Below are 17760 nucleotides of genomic sequence, written 5' to 3'. Positions count from 1 at the left end.
TAAAATTAATCTCATGCTGTCCATTTCATTATGGTTTTTTTTTTTCTTGAGAACCAAGTATTTTGAATAAAGGAGTTTGCCAGTGAAGAATAATTAATGTATAAATCAGCATTCAACCAAGTGAAACAATGAATGCTTGTTTACTGTAACCTGCTTTTGTTTTAATAACACTCAGAATGAGGCTAATTTCTTAATTACCCTGATTTTCAACATATCTATGAATATTTTGTTTTTGTTGAAATATGTTTTCTGAACAAATGCTTCTTCCCCCTTTTTGTTCAGTTTTTGATTAATAGGTTTCAGGTTAAGTAAAAATTATATTCACTTCCTTCAATGCAGTATCCCTTTTGGCAGATATATTTGTAAATTACAAAAACAAGAGTTAGTATAAAATTATAACACAAACACTGTTTCAGAATGAATTTAGGATTCTAAATAACACAAACATTTAATGTACTGGAAACCCTGAGATAAGGGTCTGACACAGAATTTATAAATCACTTCCTCTTTCTCTTTTAACATATTAATCAGTACTCTACATGAGTACGAATAAAAAATCAAAATTTGTATAGCAACCTTTTCTCTGACACAAGAAATCTGATTTCAGACTTTAGTGTTTTGTGTGTGTGTATAAATATATCTCTGCACTGCAACTCATTGAGTCTAAAGACATCTTCCTTCCTAAGTATTATATTTTAACATTTGTATACATGTTTTATATATATTTCAACTATTGTGTGTATGTGCATACACAAGCACACATGTAAAGATTGCAGTAAAGTAATGGCTGTTGCAGAAAACATTGTCAAAAGATTCACCATGCTCAAAAACTACGGAAATTACAAGATAAAAATAAAATTGCCTTTGTTGAAATGTCTGACCTTGCTCTTGTTTCATGAATTCAGTTTATTTCAGATACATTTTGTTGACACATTGCATATGTGGTCCACAACAAGTACTGTATTAAGCTGAAGTCAACAATGCATGTTAGTATAACATCTGACACAGACATTTCTTAATCACAAAGTTAAAACAAAAAAAAAAAGTAATGTATCCATGATCAAAGTGAAGGTTCCTACATGATTTTATTCATACTTACCATAGTATATGCATGGGATTTCAAGAGCTTGCTTATTATGTGGTCACTCCTTTTTTCCATCAAAAGGAAGCTAGATATACACTACTTCTCTAATATTATCTTCCATTTATGCAAATGCTGTAGTTTCCATGGGGATGTTGTAAGAAGAATGAAAGAGGAAAGTGGTCCACACAACTGAATGGGAGAGATGTCTGAGAAACTGTCTCTATTAGGGCAGAATCTACACTCTGAAAAAGTTTGATAATCTCAGAATTTTACTGTCATCCATTTGTAGATTTCTTTAATTTTTAAATTAAATGGAGATGTCAAGATGCCATAGTAAAGGGTATTTAATAGGATTTAAAATTAAAATTATGCTTATTTCCTTTGCAGTCCAGCTAGAATAGAGAATCATTTGTTTATATTTTCCCCATTAATTTACATTGTCATTTAAGATCACTGACATAAATCTATCCTATGTATTTTACTGCAGATGCAAATATGTTTATACTACTTAAACTCACTGAGCACGCACCTACTGGTGTATAATTCAACATATATGTTAAGGTTGCCATGGTAACTTGAGCAACACTTAATCAATGTAACTAATAATGAAATATAATTAATTCTCTGAGTGACACATCCTATTAATGCACAATATATTGTCTCAGTGAAGGGAGAGGAGGGGGAGAGAATGCAAAAAGCAATGGCAGCAGAGGACTTAACAATATCCTTATCTCCAGTAGCGCGCGCGTGTGTGTATATACACCCACACACACATTCAAATAAGTGTTTTTTTTTTAAACCTACAGATTTCTTTCAAATATAAGGCATAATGGTATAAATAATAGAGATGAATGGAAATGCTACCGGGTTGCAATCTCTAGGTTTTTGATTAATGTTTAGCTGTTACTGTATTAATCATTCAATGTTACTTTGTTAAACTGCATTTTAATCTTGGTTACATATAGCAGCTAAACAACTTGTCGTGTTGCATGTACCTACTGGGATATAAGTTAATAGGGGAGTGCTGTAACCACAAACATTACAAAAGGACAGTTTTACTAAACTAGACTGGGGAAAGGATCATAACCAAGTTTAGTTTATTTATGCTGATACCCACGCATCAGTGCAAAACTAATGAATTTTTAACACAATATTATATAAAATATTTGACTTGAAAGAAATAAGAAAATGTAGTAGAAATATGTTACTTAGTAGAGTAATTACTGCTACTTACCTGAGTTGTTAGTTTTAATAATTATTGAAAATTTGGAATGACTGCCTTACCACAGTACTTTTACTAGCCACAGATTTATGCTACAATGTGAATGTTAAAATTTTGCATGGATATTAACTATTAAATTACTGTCTGAGGAGTAAATATTTGTCATTACTTTCCCAAGAGAGCTCTCCAAGCATAACCTGTGGATAATGTGCATTACCATATAATAAACAGGAGCAAATGCAGTGGCAGAGTAGACTCTCTGATGACAATTTACAAATATTGATCAAGACATGTAGGTAAATGACCGACAAAATTGATTTAAACTGCCGGCAGTAACTTTCTTAATTTAACAATAGATGAGGGGTGCTTTTATGCTAGCCCCTTCTCTTGCACCATCATTTAATTGGATCTTGTGTGGAGTTACAGGGCTCCAACCATATAACCAGTGATTCAGAGTAGACTCTTTTCAGCCTATCTCTAGGACTCAGCTCACTTCTGAATACTCTAGCCCTCCATCTGTGAGGGAGGTAGCCAGGGGAGCCTCTGTCTGTGAAATTTTAAGATTTACCCTTCTTCCTACAGACAAAAGATCTACCAGCCAAATCCCGGGTCTCATTTAACTCTGGGATCTGGCCCTTTTTATTTTCACTGGACATTGGCTGCAAATTATGATGAACAAAACATTTGTACATTATCTCTTAATATTAAAATTCCCGTTCTTTTTCCTTTTAATCTAACTGCTCCACAGTGCTGCAAGGAATGCGCGCGCGCACACGCACACAACCAAACCTCCACTCCCCCCTACCCCCCCCCCCCCAAAATATATCAAACGCATCATAACACACCCCACCAGATCTTCACCAATTTGGCCCGACTGGAAAAAAATTCCTTCCTGATCCTGAAAACAAGTAACTATGACGTTTTGGAAATGCAGATCCATATAACTTCACTACAGGAACGGAAGCAGTGGGAAGTGGGGCAGTTATTGGGACAAGATTGTCCCCCAGACACTGGGGAAGGCTTTCAATTGAATAGAGAGGGAGGTGATAGCCAATAAAAGTCTATTGGTGACTGATAGTTGTAAAATTAAATCCTGCTTTTGATATCATTATATACTAATTGAATTGTTGATTCTGCAGATATGAACACTTGAGTAACTTTAAGCATGGGAGTAGGCCATTGCTATTGTGCTCAATGGACCTACTCTGTTGTGTAACGTTACTTATGTGTAGAAGTGTTTGTAGGATCAGATCCTAGGTGACAGTTACTCATTCTTGATTTGTATCCTTCAGTTATGTCTCAGAAGGCATTGACGTTCTAATCTCAAATGGACAAATATTTGTATCATAATTTTTAAAGATGACCTAGAAAAGGGTGCAAGCTAGGTTAAATGATTTTTTGCGGTTGTGTCCTGGTTTTCCTGAAAGTGTTTTGTTTTGCTGGGTTTTTTTCGGGTAGAGGGCTCTTGGAAGAAGTGTGGTGTTCACTCCCATGTTACAGTTGAAGGAGGTGAAGTGTTGCATTTTTGATAGAAACCTGCTTTCTTCCAAACATTCATTGGTCACTGGAAATTCAAAAAGTGTAAACAAACAAAGAGCAAGTTGTACACAGAACGACTAAATGTGCCTTCTCTTTTCCGTTGCTCAGTTGTCAACCATGTGTGTTTTGTGATAAGATAATTTCATTAGTTTGGCATTCATTATTGTCTTCCAGAATAATAAAATTATGAATTTCTTAAAGTTGAAAAACAAACAACGAACTTTTAGAGACCACCTTTAAGCATCTTAAAAAGCAAATCTACAAACCTTTTTTTTCCTTTTTGTATTACCTCTAAGGACCGTCAGATATAAAGAAAGCCATGTGTGTGCATTTGCTTGATAGAATTTAAGATTAATTTAATTGGTACCTGTGAAATTTGCATGAAAAATATTTGTCCAGTTATGCAAAAAAGTGTTCGTATGTACGTGTTTAAAATTTAAATGTGTGTGTTAGTATATATCATTTTATAAGTTCCAAATATAAAACTTCCAGTCAGATAAGCAAATGTATTAATCCAAAACCTAGAATATTCATAATAGTTGTGATTTGATTTTATGCATTACAGCAACGGTATTCATAATTTTAATTAAATTATTAAAAATGTAGTAGATGCCTACAGTTTTGAGAGTATTGTCATTAGATCTCATAAACAAAACTGGTCTGTGACTGATGGGTTCAGGACGGTACAGGAAATGGCGGTGCTTCAGCAGATAGCTCTCATCTTCTTTGACCTGTATTGAATCACTGGAGAGTTTATTGTTGAATGTGTTGGATTTAAAAAAAAAAAGAAAAACTGAGAAAACAACCAGTTTCTGTGATTTTAGTATTTTTGCAAGAGTGGAAGTATACATCCCAGTGTCCTATCAAATTTCAGTTCGTAAATTCTGTATGGCCCTTCTACTGCTTTTTAATTTTGTTTTATTTGCCATTGTGTTTGAGAAGATCTTATTGTGAGCTAACGTGTTTCTTTTCCCTTGAACTGAAGAAAAATTGAGAAGTTATTTTTTCCCCTCTAAGGTAGCATTAGTGTCTTAAATGAAGTTGTATCTGTTAAAAATTTAAAACTATTATTGGTGAATTAGAAATTCATATGTACACATTTATTTTACAGCTAAAAAGGCAGTAGATGATACAGAAGAAAAGAAAGTAGTTCTGCCAAAGAAACGAGTTAAAGAATTAAGAATCTTGGATGGAAAAACAGCACAGAATCTGTGTAAGTAGTATTAAATCATTTATCCGATAAGCAGAAAAATGAGCTTGCAAACGAGCTTTAACTGGTTGTTGTGTTAATTCCCCTTCCCCCTCTTATCTTGTCATTTTCAGTCTACAAGGAAAATAATAAAAGGAAATAAACATTTATTTTCCTCATGATGCTGCAGCTGTTCTGCAGAACCCAGTTCCTTATTCATCTGCTTGTTGCTGAACTCTGGACAAATAATGCATTATATTGCGTGAAACGCAGTGTAGCAAAATGGTTTTGACAATTCTCCAGACTCATGCAGTGGGGAAATAGGAGCACAACTGCATTCTCTCAACAAGTCTGCAGTCACTTCTGTGGGTCGAGGCATAGGCTCTTAAGAGGAAAAAGAGAGTCAAAGAAGTAGCTACTTCAAATGGCTTTCTCTTCAGGTCTAGGCACATTTCCAGTCAAAACTCACTCAAGATTTACTGCTCTTTACAGTTGGTAGACTTTGTTCTTTGAGTAATTGTATTCCACTGAGGGTTATGCGTGCACACAATGCACCCTGACCTTTTGAAAGTAATGTTGTTTGGCAGTCCGCATATGCACCCTGTGCCACCTCATGATTTTGCCCAATGCGATAAAGGTGCGGCAGGCTGCAGGTGTCTCCAGTTCCTTCTCACCGCCACATGTTCTGAGTTGGAGTTTCTACTCCAAAAGTTTACAAAAATATCCAAACTGTTCATAGTTCAGATTTATTGTTTGTTCTGTATTTTTTTGTTTGATTCCACCTTTTTTGTAGCAGATTTAGAAATTGGGGCGCCATTTAAATGGTGTTTTCTGCCAGACTACTCCCTTCCCCTCTTCCCCCTAGTACCCGGGATTGGGTACTGGATTATGCCAGAGTTGCTGGGGTTCAAAACCTGTACTGCCTGCTCCTTCTCATTTTCCATCAGTGATGAGCACCAGCACTTTCTGTACTGCTTGGGGGAAGCCCATATCATAGCCACGTGCAGTGTCTGCCTCTCCTTTCCTGACCGTACTCAAGAGAACCAGACTCTCTACCTCAGGAGAGACTTTATGGAGGATGCCATGAGACCGGCTTCGGCTCATGGCTAGGGAACCCACTCTGTACGTCAGCCTGAACAGGTGAAAATGCTCCCCATACTGCAGAACCCCCATAGTGTTTCACCAGGACCAATGCTAAGGACTTCACACCGGAGCATAGCCATGAACTAAGGAAGCATGCACATATTAAGCATGACAGTAAGTTTTACTCCAAGTCTGTGAAGGATTTGGCACTGTCCATGAGTTCTGGCCATACTCCATGTCTCACGAGACCGAGAAATGGATGCACTGATTGCTGGATCTGCCGGTATCAATTACAGATCCTGCCACTCCATCTCCTCCAGCTCCACTGGTGTCCCGGGAACTGTGAGTCTCCAGATAGATGCAGTTCCCTCCAGAACGGATACCCCGGGAGATTGGGAAGAGCCCTGAGTGTCCATGAGTTGTTTGCACCTGAGGGACTGCCGTCTCCATGAGCCCCGATCTTACCACCAGTTGGAAGGGACCTTTCGACTGCTATGTCCCTGCTGCCTTCTATTCCAGTAATTCCGACAGTACCACCATTTGGTGAGAATTCTGACTCCTTTGATTCAGACGATACGGATGTCTGACACTGTGTCCATATCTCTCGTTCTGGAAGCATGACTACTGGAATGTTCCAGTGGCACCATGGTAGTTCTCCACCTTACCGTATCCACATAGTTGTTATCTGGCACTGTGGTCCCAGGCTATGCAACAGCAGGTCAACTGGGTTGTGGCCCCAATATTCATGCTCTGAAAGATCCCACTAGGTTCAGGAGAATTTCTCCACGTTGCCACCACAACCCTTGTCAGGTAGGTGCTCCGACAGTGTTGGTTGACATGCTGGTTAGCCCAACTTCACCGGTATCCCTCATCTTCTCCAGATGCAGCCACTCCTTCAATCCCCTCCTCTCTGTTGGACAACTATCACCAGTTCCAAGAATTGCTGTGGAGAATAGCCAATGTCCTATAGATCCCCTTAGAGGAGGTACAAGACAGTCAGCACCAGCTGCTTGACATCTTACACAGTTTGATACCAATGAGTGTGGTCCTACCAACCAGTGGTGACATCCTCCAGTTGGCATGCACTGGCATACCCCAGCCACACATCCACACATCCTGAAAGGGGTTGAGAAGTAATACTGTGTCCCTACCAAAGGGTCAGTGTTCCTGTTCTCTCATTCTCTACCGAACTCATTGGTCATCCAGGTGACTTCAGAGTATTCCAAGCTACAACACCCCTGCTCCACCCTCGTGACTCTGCAGTCATGGACATCTTTGACTGATGAGGAACTCCAGTGAGGGATCTTCTCGCATTCCACAACAACAACAGATGCACCCAATATTGTTCAAGGAGAGAAATCAGAGCCCAGTCTCTGTGGGATGCCCTAACCATGAATTGGTGGGACTGCACATGCTATGCTTCCCCCCGCCCCCACCTGGCTCCTCCTACCACAAGTAGTCCACAAGGTCAGATGAGAGAAAGCAGCAACTCCTGATCGCCCCCTGCTGGCCTTACCAATTCGGGCTCCCACTTCTCCTCTGCATGTTGAAGCACCTTCCACTCATGCTTTGGCTGTTCCCAGAGCTACTCACCACAACAGCAGACTCAGACACCCCAACTTGCACACCCGTCGATTGATGGCTTGGTTTTTGGATGGCTACGTCCACTAGCTCAGGAGTACTCTCTGCCAGTGCAAGTGTCCTTTGAAGCATCAGGAAAGACTCCGCAAGGTGCTCATATTGAGCCAAATGGATGCATTTCACTTCCTGGGCTACACGACAGGGCCTTGTCCCCGAAGCGATGGGCATCCCACTACCCTTGGGGTATTTCCTCTTTCTGAAGGACTCGGGACTAGCACTCAGTTCCATAAAGCTGCCATTAAGCACTCTGAGCCATAAAGCTGGGGGAGTGAAAGAGCTTGAGGCTACCCCACAGGAAGGAATTCCCAAGTGCGCCTTCCTGGGTTCTCAAAAGGGTTTTTTTGTTTGTTTGTTTTTTTGCATTTGGGTGGTGGCAGCATCTACCCATCCAAGGTCAGAGAGAAGCTGTAACCTTGGGAGTTTAATACAAGCCTGGAGTGGCCAGTATTAATTTTTAGAATTCTTGCGGGCCCCCACCTTCTGTACTCGAAGTGCCAGAGTGGGGAATCAGCCTTGACACCCCCCAATGGGATCTCACCTCATTGACAACCACTCCCTCCTGCTCGCTATTTCTCTTTTCCATGAAAGTCGCTTTCCTTATAGCTATTACATCAGCTAGGAGGGTTGGGAGACATGGTAGCTAACCCTTCTCCCCCTTCAGCACTTTCTATAAAGACAAGGTCTCTTCACGTCTTCACTCTAAGTTCCTACCCAAGGTGGTTTCCGAGTTCCACTTCAGTCAAGTCATACATTTACATACCTTCTTCCCCAAGCCTCACACCTCTAATGGAAAAAGGAGGTCTCACTTGTTAGATGTTCGGAGAGCTTTGGCTTTTCATCTTGATTAGACAAAGCCCTTCCGGAAATCTCCTCTGCTTTAGTAGCCATAGCAGAGAGATTCAAAGGCAAGCCATTTCCACGGAGAGAATCTCCAAGTGGGACTCAGAGTGCATTACGCACTGCTATCAATTATTGGGACAATCCTCCCAAAGAGATTTGGGCCCATTCTACGAGAGCACAAGCATCAACTACAGCCGCACTCCACAGTGTGCCCCTTGCAGACATGTGCAAGTAGCCATGTGGTGTTCGATACACATCTTATTCCACACACACTGCTCTAGTGCATGATTCTGCCATGGGTGATGCATTTGGAGCAGCAATTCTCCATTCCGCAGTCTCCTTACACTATCTTCCCACATAGGTAGTGCTGGTTACTTGCTCTTGGTGGAATACAATAGGGACTATCCCTCAAAGAAGAAAATGAACATACTTACCTGTAACTGGAGGTTCTTCAAGATGTGTGGTCTCTATCAGAATTCCAAATGCACCGTACTTACCCTCTGCTGTGGATCCCATAGATCTGTGGTAGAGAAGGAACTGGAGATGCCAGTTGCCTGCTGCATCCTTTATCACCTCAGGCTTAACCATGAGGCTGCATAGGATGCTTGTGCGGACTGTCGAACACTGAAAGCTCCAGCTCCCGGCACATGTGCATAACCGTCAGCAGAATACAGGTAGGGGCCATGCATCTCAAAGAATCTCCAGTTACAGGTAAATAACTTCATTTTCTGTTGCACTCCATCTCCCTCTGGGGAAATTTCTTAGGAGCTGCTGTTTGGGACTCTGTGATAGCATGACTCATGAAAAAACTTGGACTCGTCTCTCAATAGCTGTGCCCCTCTAGCCATCTAAAGCACATCCCATTTTGACTTATTGTTATTGTACCACAGAACTAATTCAGACTAATGACTGTGTGACCTGTTGTTTAAAAGAGCACAAGAGCAAGTGAGAATAGGAGAGCTAGTAATCACAAAACGCATTTCATTTAGATAAGTAAATTTGTACTAATTGTTTAAGTAACACTTCATAGTAGATATGTACTTCTAAATGTAATGTTACGTGTCTCAGAAATATAATGAAATCTTAGTAATGCAAGGTCTTACTGCCATTAAACCTTTCTATGAAGGGTGGAATAATTGTTGAGAATTACTTGGATTGTGAATTTGCAAAATTTATATAAAGCAAGAGGTATGTACATTGATGCAGTGATTCATTTAATGTGTGGAATAGGAAATGTTAAAACAAACATTTTAAAATGAAAAGCTTTACCCATTGAATTTAACACATGGAGAAGCTTTGAAGTATTTCACACATTTGTGTTTGGAAGTCCCCAGTTAATACCTGTGCAGGCTGCAAGTCCTATCCTAAACTGGGGAATCTTTAATATTTAAATCGGTTAACAAAAACATTTAGTTATTATCATTATGTCTGTTCTTTACCATTATTTTCACTAAACCAGCATAATTTACCCTGAAAGCAAGGGCAGATACTTCTGCCCAATACAATTCTGTTCATTTTTGGAGTAAAGAATCTATTACTGCCATCTATGATAACGCTAGTATATGCCTGCCTCATTGCCCACGTCAAGAATAGCCTTGCAATCTGACCCTATATAATTCTACTTAATGAGGATTTTTGGAAAGTATTTTAAAAATGTAGCAACAAAATATGTGCAGGCTTACAGAAAAAATACGTTATTAATTAGTACTGCTGAGAAACATGTAGGTTCTCATTTTCTAACTGTCATGGGCTAAGAGCTCAATCAGGCCAAAACTTTATGACTTGGTCACCTAAAGTTAGCCGCATGACACAGAACCAATTGACCTAAACAGTTGGTCTTATCTCTGTCTCCTGTCTTCCTCCTCTTCCCCCCCCCCGCCATCCCATTGAATTTAGTGGTAGCTCGAGGTGGTAATTACCTGTGAAAACCAAGCTACTTTTAATTCGGTTTTGAGATTTAAGGTAGAGCTGTGGCCTCAATACTTAGTGGCAGGATGACGTGTCGCTGTGCATTGATTCTTAAAGGCAGCTTTGATAAATTCCTTAAGGAGCAAGTCCCCTTCATATTCCCAGGCCAAGTGGTCGTTGTGGAGGTGGTGGTGGGGAATTGCAGAACCATACCACTATCTGCCTGGCCCATCTACGCACATATGGAATGAAAACACAATGGAAAAGTAACAATGATTCCCCACCTGCGGTCTCACATACATTCTGTAAGCTTCAGAATGACAATGCCCAATTACCTGAATTGCTTTAGCTCCCATACTCAGCTGGGCGACTGCTGTTGCTGCCCCAATCCTGAATGAGAGGGAACCATATGAGAGAGGCCCATCCTCCCTGGTCTTATTGCCACGTGTGCCCTCGCAGCCTCCACAGGGAAGATCCCAGGCTTGCCACCTTCCTGTAGAATAGTGGATTCACTCTCGCCCCCTTGATCCATTTTTGACGACTTCCAGGTGAATATAACCAATCACCCCTTCCAGTGTATATCCCTCAGTTCCAAAGACCTGCCAGAAGAATCCTTACAGGATCCAGCTACTAGCTCACTGATCTTAAAAGCTCCAAAAAAGGCTGCCACAAATGCCAGCCTGAATAAGGCCATCTCCTGTCCACAGCCTCACGTATGGATTTCAGGATCTACATCAGATCCCTAAGTGTGTTAACGGTGATGGAATGACATGTATCCTCACTCCGGCTGGTGCTTCCAGACCACCCCACTCTAAACTTTTGAACTAAAACACTGGGTAACAGCTTAGCCATTGACAGATGTAAGGGCTGACAGGTGAGTAGAGATGGTTGAAGATGCCAGCTGTTGGATTGCTAACAAAACCATGCACTGCAGCATATATTTCTCTGCAATGGGCCATATTGGTGACAGGCCTTCCAGATCCTGGAATTGCACAGAATTTAACTCTGCAATGTTTGCGGAGATACCGATCTCTGTGCTACACTGACAACCATCATATGCCAAGATTCCATAGTTAGTGGTATTTGTTCGGGTTCCTTGTTGGCTCCTGGTGCCAGATCCCAAAATCTGTCCATCTGAAAATGAGACAGTGCATGTGCTATGCTATTATCAACCCTGGGCACATGCTTGGAAGAGAAATAGATGCTAATGCTTAAACATGGTAGTACAAATGCCCTTACCAATCACATAACCTTGTGTGATCTGGAGGACTGGTGATGGATAACGTATACCAGCTATGTTGTCACACCAGAAACAAGCCCTTTTATTTGCAAACTCCATTCCCCAAATAACCACTGGAACCTAAACAAGAAAAATTCCAGGAATGTTATACTCTGCACTATCCCTGTTACCATCCAGGTGGAGAACCATTTTTTGGGTGAACTATCTGCTTTGGTAAAATATCCCAAAACCCATCCCTTCCAAAGCATCTGAGTAGATCTTAAAATCAACCTCCATTATTCATACATTCCCTTCAGAATGACACTCCATTAAAATTGCTCAGAAATTGTCCCCACACCCTGGGGATGAAATCCTCCTCCATCTTTCTAATAACTCTTTTAAAATGGTGAGGTCTTTCTATGCTTGCAGTGGTCACTGCTAACCCCAGGGCTACCACCGAGCAGGGAAAGTTGTGACTAGACTGCAGTTCACAGAGTGTAACTTTCTTTGCCCCTCTACCTCTTCTAATTAAGCCCAGTATCTCCCAAAGCTTATCCTGAGGGAGTTGCAGTATACCAGCCTATGCATCTAGCTTGATCCCCAGCTAGGTCAGTGTAGAGGACGGTCCCTCTGTGTTGGTCACATGTGCTGTCTCTCTCCTATTTTGAAAGTCCATTATTGAGAGACAGGCTCAAATATTAACATAGTTGAAAGAGTATCAAAGCAATAATTATCAAAGCTCACCTTATGGCCTGGTCATGTTATTAGAATGAGTGATGATAGACTCCGAAAGAAAGGTTTCTCAGAAAGCACAGGAGGGGTGGTCAATGAAAATATTTTTGACATGTTTAAATAGAATCTTAGCTCATTCAACATAAATTTTGATATCAGACACATAATGAAGAGCAACTATCAATGAAGGTTGTAAACACTTTGAAGAAGATAGATGTGGAAAAACTGATTTTTAAAAAAAGGCCAAGCATCCTGTCAAGTATTCAGTGGGAAACTGCATGTTCCCTTGTGACATCTGTTCAGGATCTTGCTTCTCACAGATTGGACTGTGTAGCCACATGAGAACACCACATGATGCTGTGACGACATTGTCAGATGGGATGGAGAGCCATATCATGGCCAGGGTGTTCGTGTTAGCACAGACATGGCTCACCTTGACACAACTGTGCCAAGGCACGGTTAATGTTGAAGTCTACATGGAGCCAGTATTGAAAATGATGGCACAGAAGCCAACCTCAGGTAGAAACTTTGGCCACATTGGGTCACTGGTAGAAACTGATCTGAGACACTCTTCTCTGACAAGCTGATTTGACACCCTGTCATAAAGGGAAGGGTAAACCCCTTTAAAATCCCTCCTGGCCAGAGGAAAAATCCTCTCACCTGTAAAGGGTTAAGAAGCTAAAGGTAACCTCGCTGGCACCTGACCAAAATGACCAATGAGGAGACAAGATACTTTCAAAAGCTGGGAGGAGGGAGAGAAACAAAGGGTTTGTGTCTGTCTGTCTATGCTGCTTTTGCCAGGGATAGAACAGGAATGGAGTCTTAGAACTTTTAGTAAGTAATCTAGCTAGGTATGTGTTATGATTTCTTTAAATGGCTGAGAAAAGAATTGTGCTGAATAGAATGACTATTCCTGTCTGTGTGTCTTTTTTGTAACTTAAGGTTTTGCCTAGAGGGATTCTCTATGTTTTGAATCTAATTACCCTGTAAGGTATCTACCATCCTGATTTTACAGAGGTGATTCCTTTACTTCTATTAAAAGTCTTCTTGTAAGAAAACTGAATGCTTTTTCATTCTCAGATCCAAGGGTTTGGGTCTGTGGTCACCTATGCAAATTGGTGAGGATTTTTACTAAACCTTCCCCAGGAAGTGGGGTGCAAGGGTTGGGAGGATTTTTGGGGGAAAGATGTGTCCAAACTACGTTTCCCAGTAAACCCAGTTAAAGTTTGGTGGTGGCAGTGGAGATCCAGGGACGAAGGATAAAATTAATTTGTACCTTGGGGAAGTTTTAACCTAAACTGGTAAGAATAAGCTTAGGAGGTTTTCATGCAGGTCCCCACATCTGTACCCTAGAGTTCAGAGTGGGGGAGGAACCTTGACACACCCCTTCAAGTTATTGCAGCTCAGATGGTTGCAACTGTGGTAGCCTATCAGGACTACTTGATGACTTTTAAGTCCAAAATCCATTTGGAAGAGTATAGATTAGCACAGGGGCCACACAGCAATGGGGCTTCCCTGAGATATTTCAGCTAACTCATCTTAAATTTCTTTGAGAGCCTCAGAGCTGTGTTAGGCTTTAAAAGTATACAGCATGTGCTCACCTCAGTACTGGCCCCGCTACTACCCCAGTAGAGGTGGGGAGGAGGGCCACGTGTCTTTTCCCACATCATGTTTATCCCTTTGGGAAATGTTGTACTGCTGTTGATGTTGCATTTTTTCAGCACTTTATCTCACACAATGCCATAGAGTACCAGCTCCCAATGATTATTAACAATCTCAAGTGCACAATTTACACATACATGTGAGTGCTTTTTGTGAAAGGGGCAGGATTGAAAGTAAGAGATTGAAATATTCTATTCACAGCATACGTCCAGTAGGTACAGTAGCAGTGCAGACATTTCACCCTTCATAGAAAATTGCTTCAGTGTTTGTGAGGGTGTGTGTTGCAGTATGAGAGAGTAGAATCATAGGACAGGAAGAGAGCTCAAGGGGTCAAAAGGTGACCAGATAACAAATGTGAAAAATCAGGACAGGATGTGGGGAGCAATAGGTGCCTAGGTTTAAAAAAAAAAAAAAAAAAAAAAAGCCCCAAATATCAGGACTGTCCCTATAAATCGGGACATCTGGTCACTCTAGGTCGTCTAGTCCAGTTCCCTGCACTTATTTCAGTCTTTGGCCTGTCAGTTCAAATCATCAAGGAGGGAAAATATAATTGCCTTTTTATTTTTTAAGAATGTGGACATTTGTCATTAGAAATTGTCATGAGATAACCGACTTATTTTGCTAAAACTTTATGTAGTCTTCTATATAAATTTGTTTTTTCCTGTAGATAATCTGACCTATAGTTAACCTATTTCTGAATGTGTTTTTGCAGTAAAAATATTACTTAAAATATGATGTTGCTTCATACTTTTGACTTATTTGTTTTTAATAACTTCCTATTTAATTTCAGCAATCTTTCTGGGATCTTTCCGAATGCCTTATGAAGAAATAAAAAATATTATTTTAGAGGTGGATGAAAAGAAGCTGAGTGAATCCTTGATTCAGGTAAGTCATAATGTAATCTGTTTCAGCAAAACAGCTTTCCTCATAACAATCTCTTCAAAGAAATGAGCTTTAACTCAAGAAGAAGAATAAGGAACTATTCAAAATTGTATGCTAAACGCATGCTATAAACTCCTCACTTTATCTTCTTTAATACCTATGCATTGTGACTGCTCTTTCCGTTTTATTTTTGGGTGCGAAGAATACAGACAAAGTAATTGTTATATAAAGGAACTGTTGACAAAAGGGTACATTTGTTTGCCATAGTCTGGCTTCTTTTTGCTTTCATGTTAATTTTCTCATGCATACAGAAAATACTAAAATAATAATGAGCAAATACTCAAATGGTCATTAAGCTATCTTCTACTGATGACGTGTGGGGATGCCCCAACCCCCATTCATGTCAGAGAATACAAGAGCCATGTTGGACATCAGATACATTGATTTAATATGGGGTAATATTTACTGCTTGTTAATTACAATATTTTGCAAGTTCGTGCTTCATCATGATGACTTACAGATTTTTTTTTTTGCAGTCTGTGGCAGAGGACATAGTACAATTATATTATTGACACCTTTTATTTAATATATGCCAGGGTATCGTGCTGCTTCATGCAATGACCCCTTAAAGTCAATGAGTTTTGCCTGCGTGGTGACTGTATTGTCAGGCACCATGTACTTAACAATCAGTCATGTTTCCTTTTGTCACTGTGAACATAAATATTGCCTGCAATCATGAAGTATGGAATTTATTCTCTTCTCTGTGCACCTCCATATACTTTCCTCTTCATAGGGGGAAGTTAGTACAGTGTCTGATTCTGCATGGAGACAAACCTACTCCTAACTTGAACTGATTTGATGAGGAGTGAGGCCTCAGTAAATTATCAATGACCAAATAAATCTATTTAAATCTATGCAGAATCCGTCACAAAAAGTCCTGGATGCTATTATTAGTGGGTTTATATGATGTACAGCAGAGAAAGCATAAAAATGATACTAATGTGTTGCTCAAGACCCGTTACACCATGTGAAATACTTATCGGGAAAACAAGCTGTCAAGTTTCCTTCCCCACTCTGAACTCCAGGGTACAGATGTGGGGACCTGCATGAAAGACCCCCTAAGCTTATTCTTACCATCTTAGGTTAAAAACTTCCCCAGGGTACAAACTTTGCCTTGTCCTTGAACCCTATGCTGCAACCACCAAGCGTGTTAAACAAAGAACAGGGAAAGAGCCCACTTGGAGACGTCCTCCCCCAAAATATCCCCCCAAACCCTACACCCCCTTTCCTGTGGAAGCCTTGATAAAAAATCCTCACCAATTTGTACAGGTGAACACAGACCCAAAGCCTTTGGATCTTAAGAACAATAAAAAATCAATCAGGTTCTTAAAAGAAGAATTTTAATTAAAGAAAAGGTAAAAGAATCACCTCTGTAAAATCAGGATGGTAAATACCTTACAGGGTAATCAGATTCAAAACAGAGAATCCCTGTAGGCAAAACCTTAAGTTACAAAAAGACACAAAAACAGAAGTATACATTCAATTCAGCACATCTTATTTTGCCAGCCATTAAACAAAAGAAAATCTAACGCATTTCTAGCGAGATTACTTACTAACAAACAGTTGTAAGGCTGCATTCCTGATCTGTTCCCAGCGAAAGCATCAGACAGACAGACCCTTTGTTCCCGCCCCTTCCAGCTTTGAAAGTATCTTGTCTCCTCGTTGGTCATTTTGGTCAGGTGCCAGCGAGGTTATCTTAGCTTCTTAACCCTTTACAGATGAAAGGGTTTTGCCTCTGGCCAGGTGGGATTTTATTGCACTGTATACAGAAAGGTGGTTACCCTTCCCTTTGTGTTTGTGACACAAGCTATATAATATAAGTCTGACCTTATTCAAACACTTCTGAAAAAAAATCTTCCATTCGAATCTAATCCTCCAGATATGTGAGATTGTCATTTATTTACTAGTATAACATTTTCAGTAATACCAATTGCAAAGTATTTACTGGTGGAGGTTGTTTATTTAATCATTTAATACATTTTAGATCTTCTAAAAAATTGTGTACAAAAACTTAGTTATGCCTCTTACATATCACAGGAGGTAAAGCTAAATTGGTATTATATAGTTGTACATATTGAAAATGCTACTTTTCTAATTTATTGTGTTTTAGAAGATATTACTTCCATCTTGTAATTACCAGAAATAATTGGATTATTACTTATATTGAGTACAGAGGAAAATTAATACCATGGTGCTAGTTGCTAGAGAAAAAACTCGCTGGGAAAGAGCAGCGTGTTGTCAGAGTCCTTTTTTCTGCAACTTGTTCCCCCAGATGCTGTCACAGGTCAAATCTGGGAAACTTCAGTGCATGCTGAAAGTCAGGTGTTCGGTTATAGTGTCCAAGATTTAAAAAAATAAAATAAAAAATTGCCATTGCAAAGAAGGCAGCTTGCTCTAATGAGTGGGAAGGGCAGCGGTGCATTTTATAATGATCTGTTCATTTTCAGTGTGCTATGTTCTGAGCAGCAGAGAAACTCACCAGCTTCTCTAGTAAGGCTTCATTGAACTGCTGTCTGAAAGGGACAGTACAGGCGTAGTCAGTGCTGAGCTGCGGGGTGTGTGTGTGGGGGTGGTTCTCGAAGTGTGGGAAAGAAAAGTCTATCTTTGCTTCTCTTGCTGGGAGACATGAATTCTTGCCTTTTCTGTGACCTAAGAGCAACCAACTTGATTACTTTCTTCACTTAGAATATAGGCAGTGT

At 40.2% G+C, this 17760-nt stretch overlaps 1 protein-coding gene across 9 annotated transcripts in view; it reads left to right on the top strand.

Annotated features, from left to right (window-relative positions):
• The window catches only part of DIAPH2 (diaphanous related formin 2), an 811118-nt gene that overhangs the window by 298883 nt on the left and 494475 nt on the right, over positions 1–17760 (top strand). For all 9 annotated transcript variants that reach the window (XR_012160923.1, XM_073360856.1, XM_073360855.1 and 6 more), the window contains 2 exons: positions 4957–5058; positions 14910–15004. Coding sequence is in view for 8 of the 9 variants with exons in the window: in XM_073360856.1 (XP_073216957.1) it covers positions 4957–5058; positions 14910–15004 (197 nt within the window). In the remaining variant the exon portion in view is untranslated. The remainder of the gene's footprint in view (positions 1–4956; positions 5059–14909; positions 15005–17760) is intronic.

The sequence above is a fragment of the Lepidochelys kempii genome, chromosome 9 (genome assembly GCF_965140265.1).
Source record: "Lepidochelys kempii isolate rLepKem1 chromosome 9, rLepKem1.hap2, whole genome shotgun sequence".
Classification (NCBI taxonomy): domain Eukaryota; kingdom Metazoa; phylum Chordata; order Testudines; family Cheloniidae; genus Lepidochelys; species Lepidochelys kempii.
Note: the sequence above shows the minus strand (reverse complement) of the source record. Positions and strands in the feature narration are given on the sequence as shown.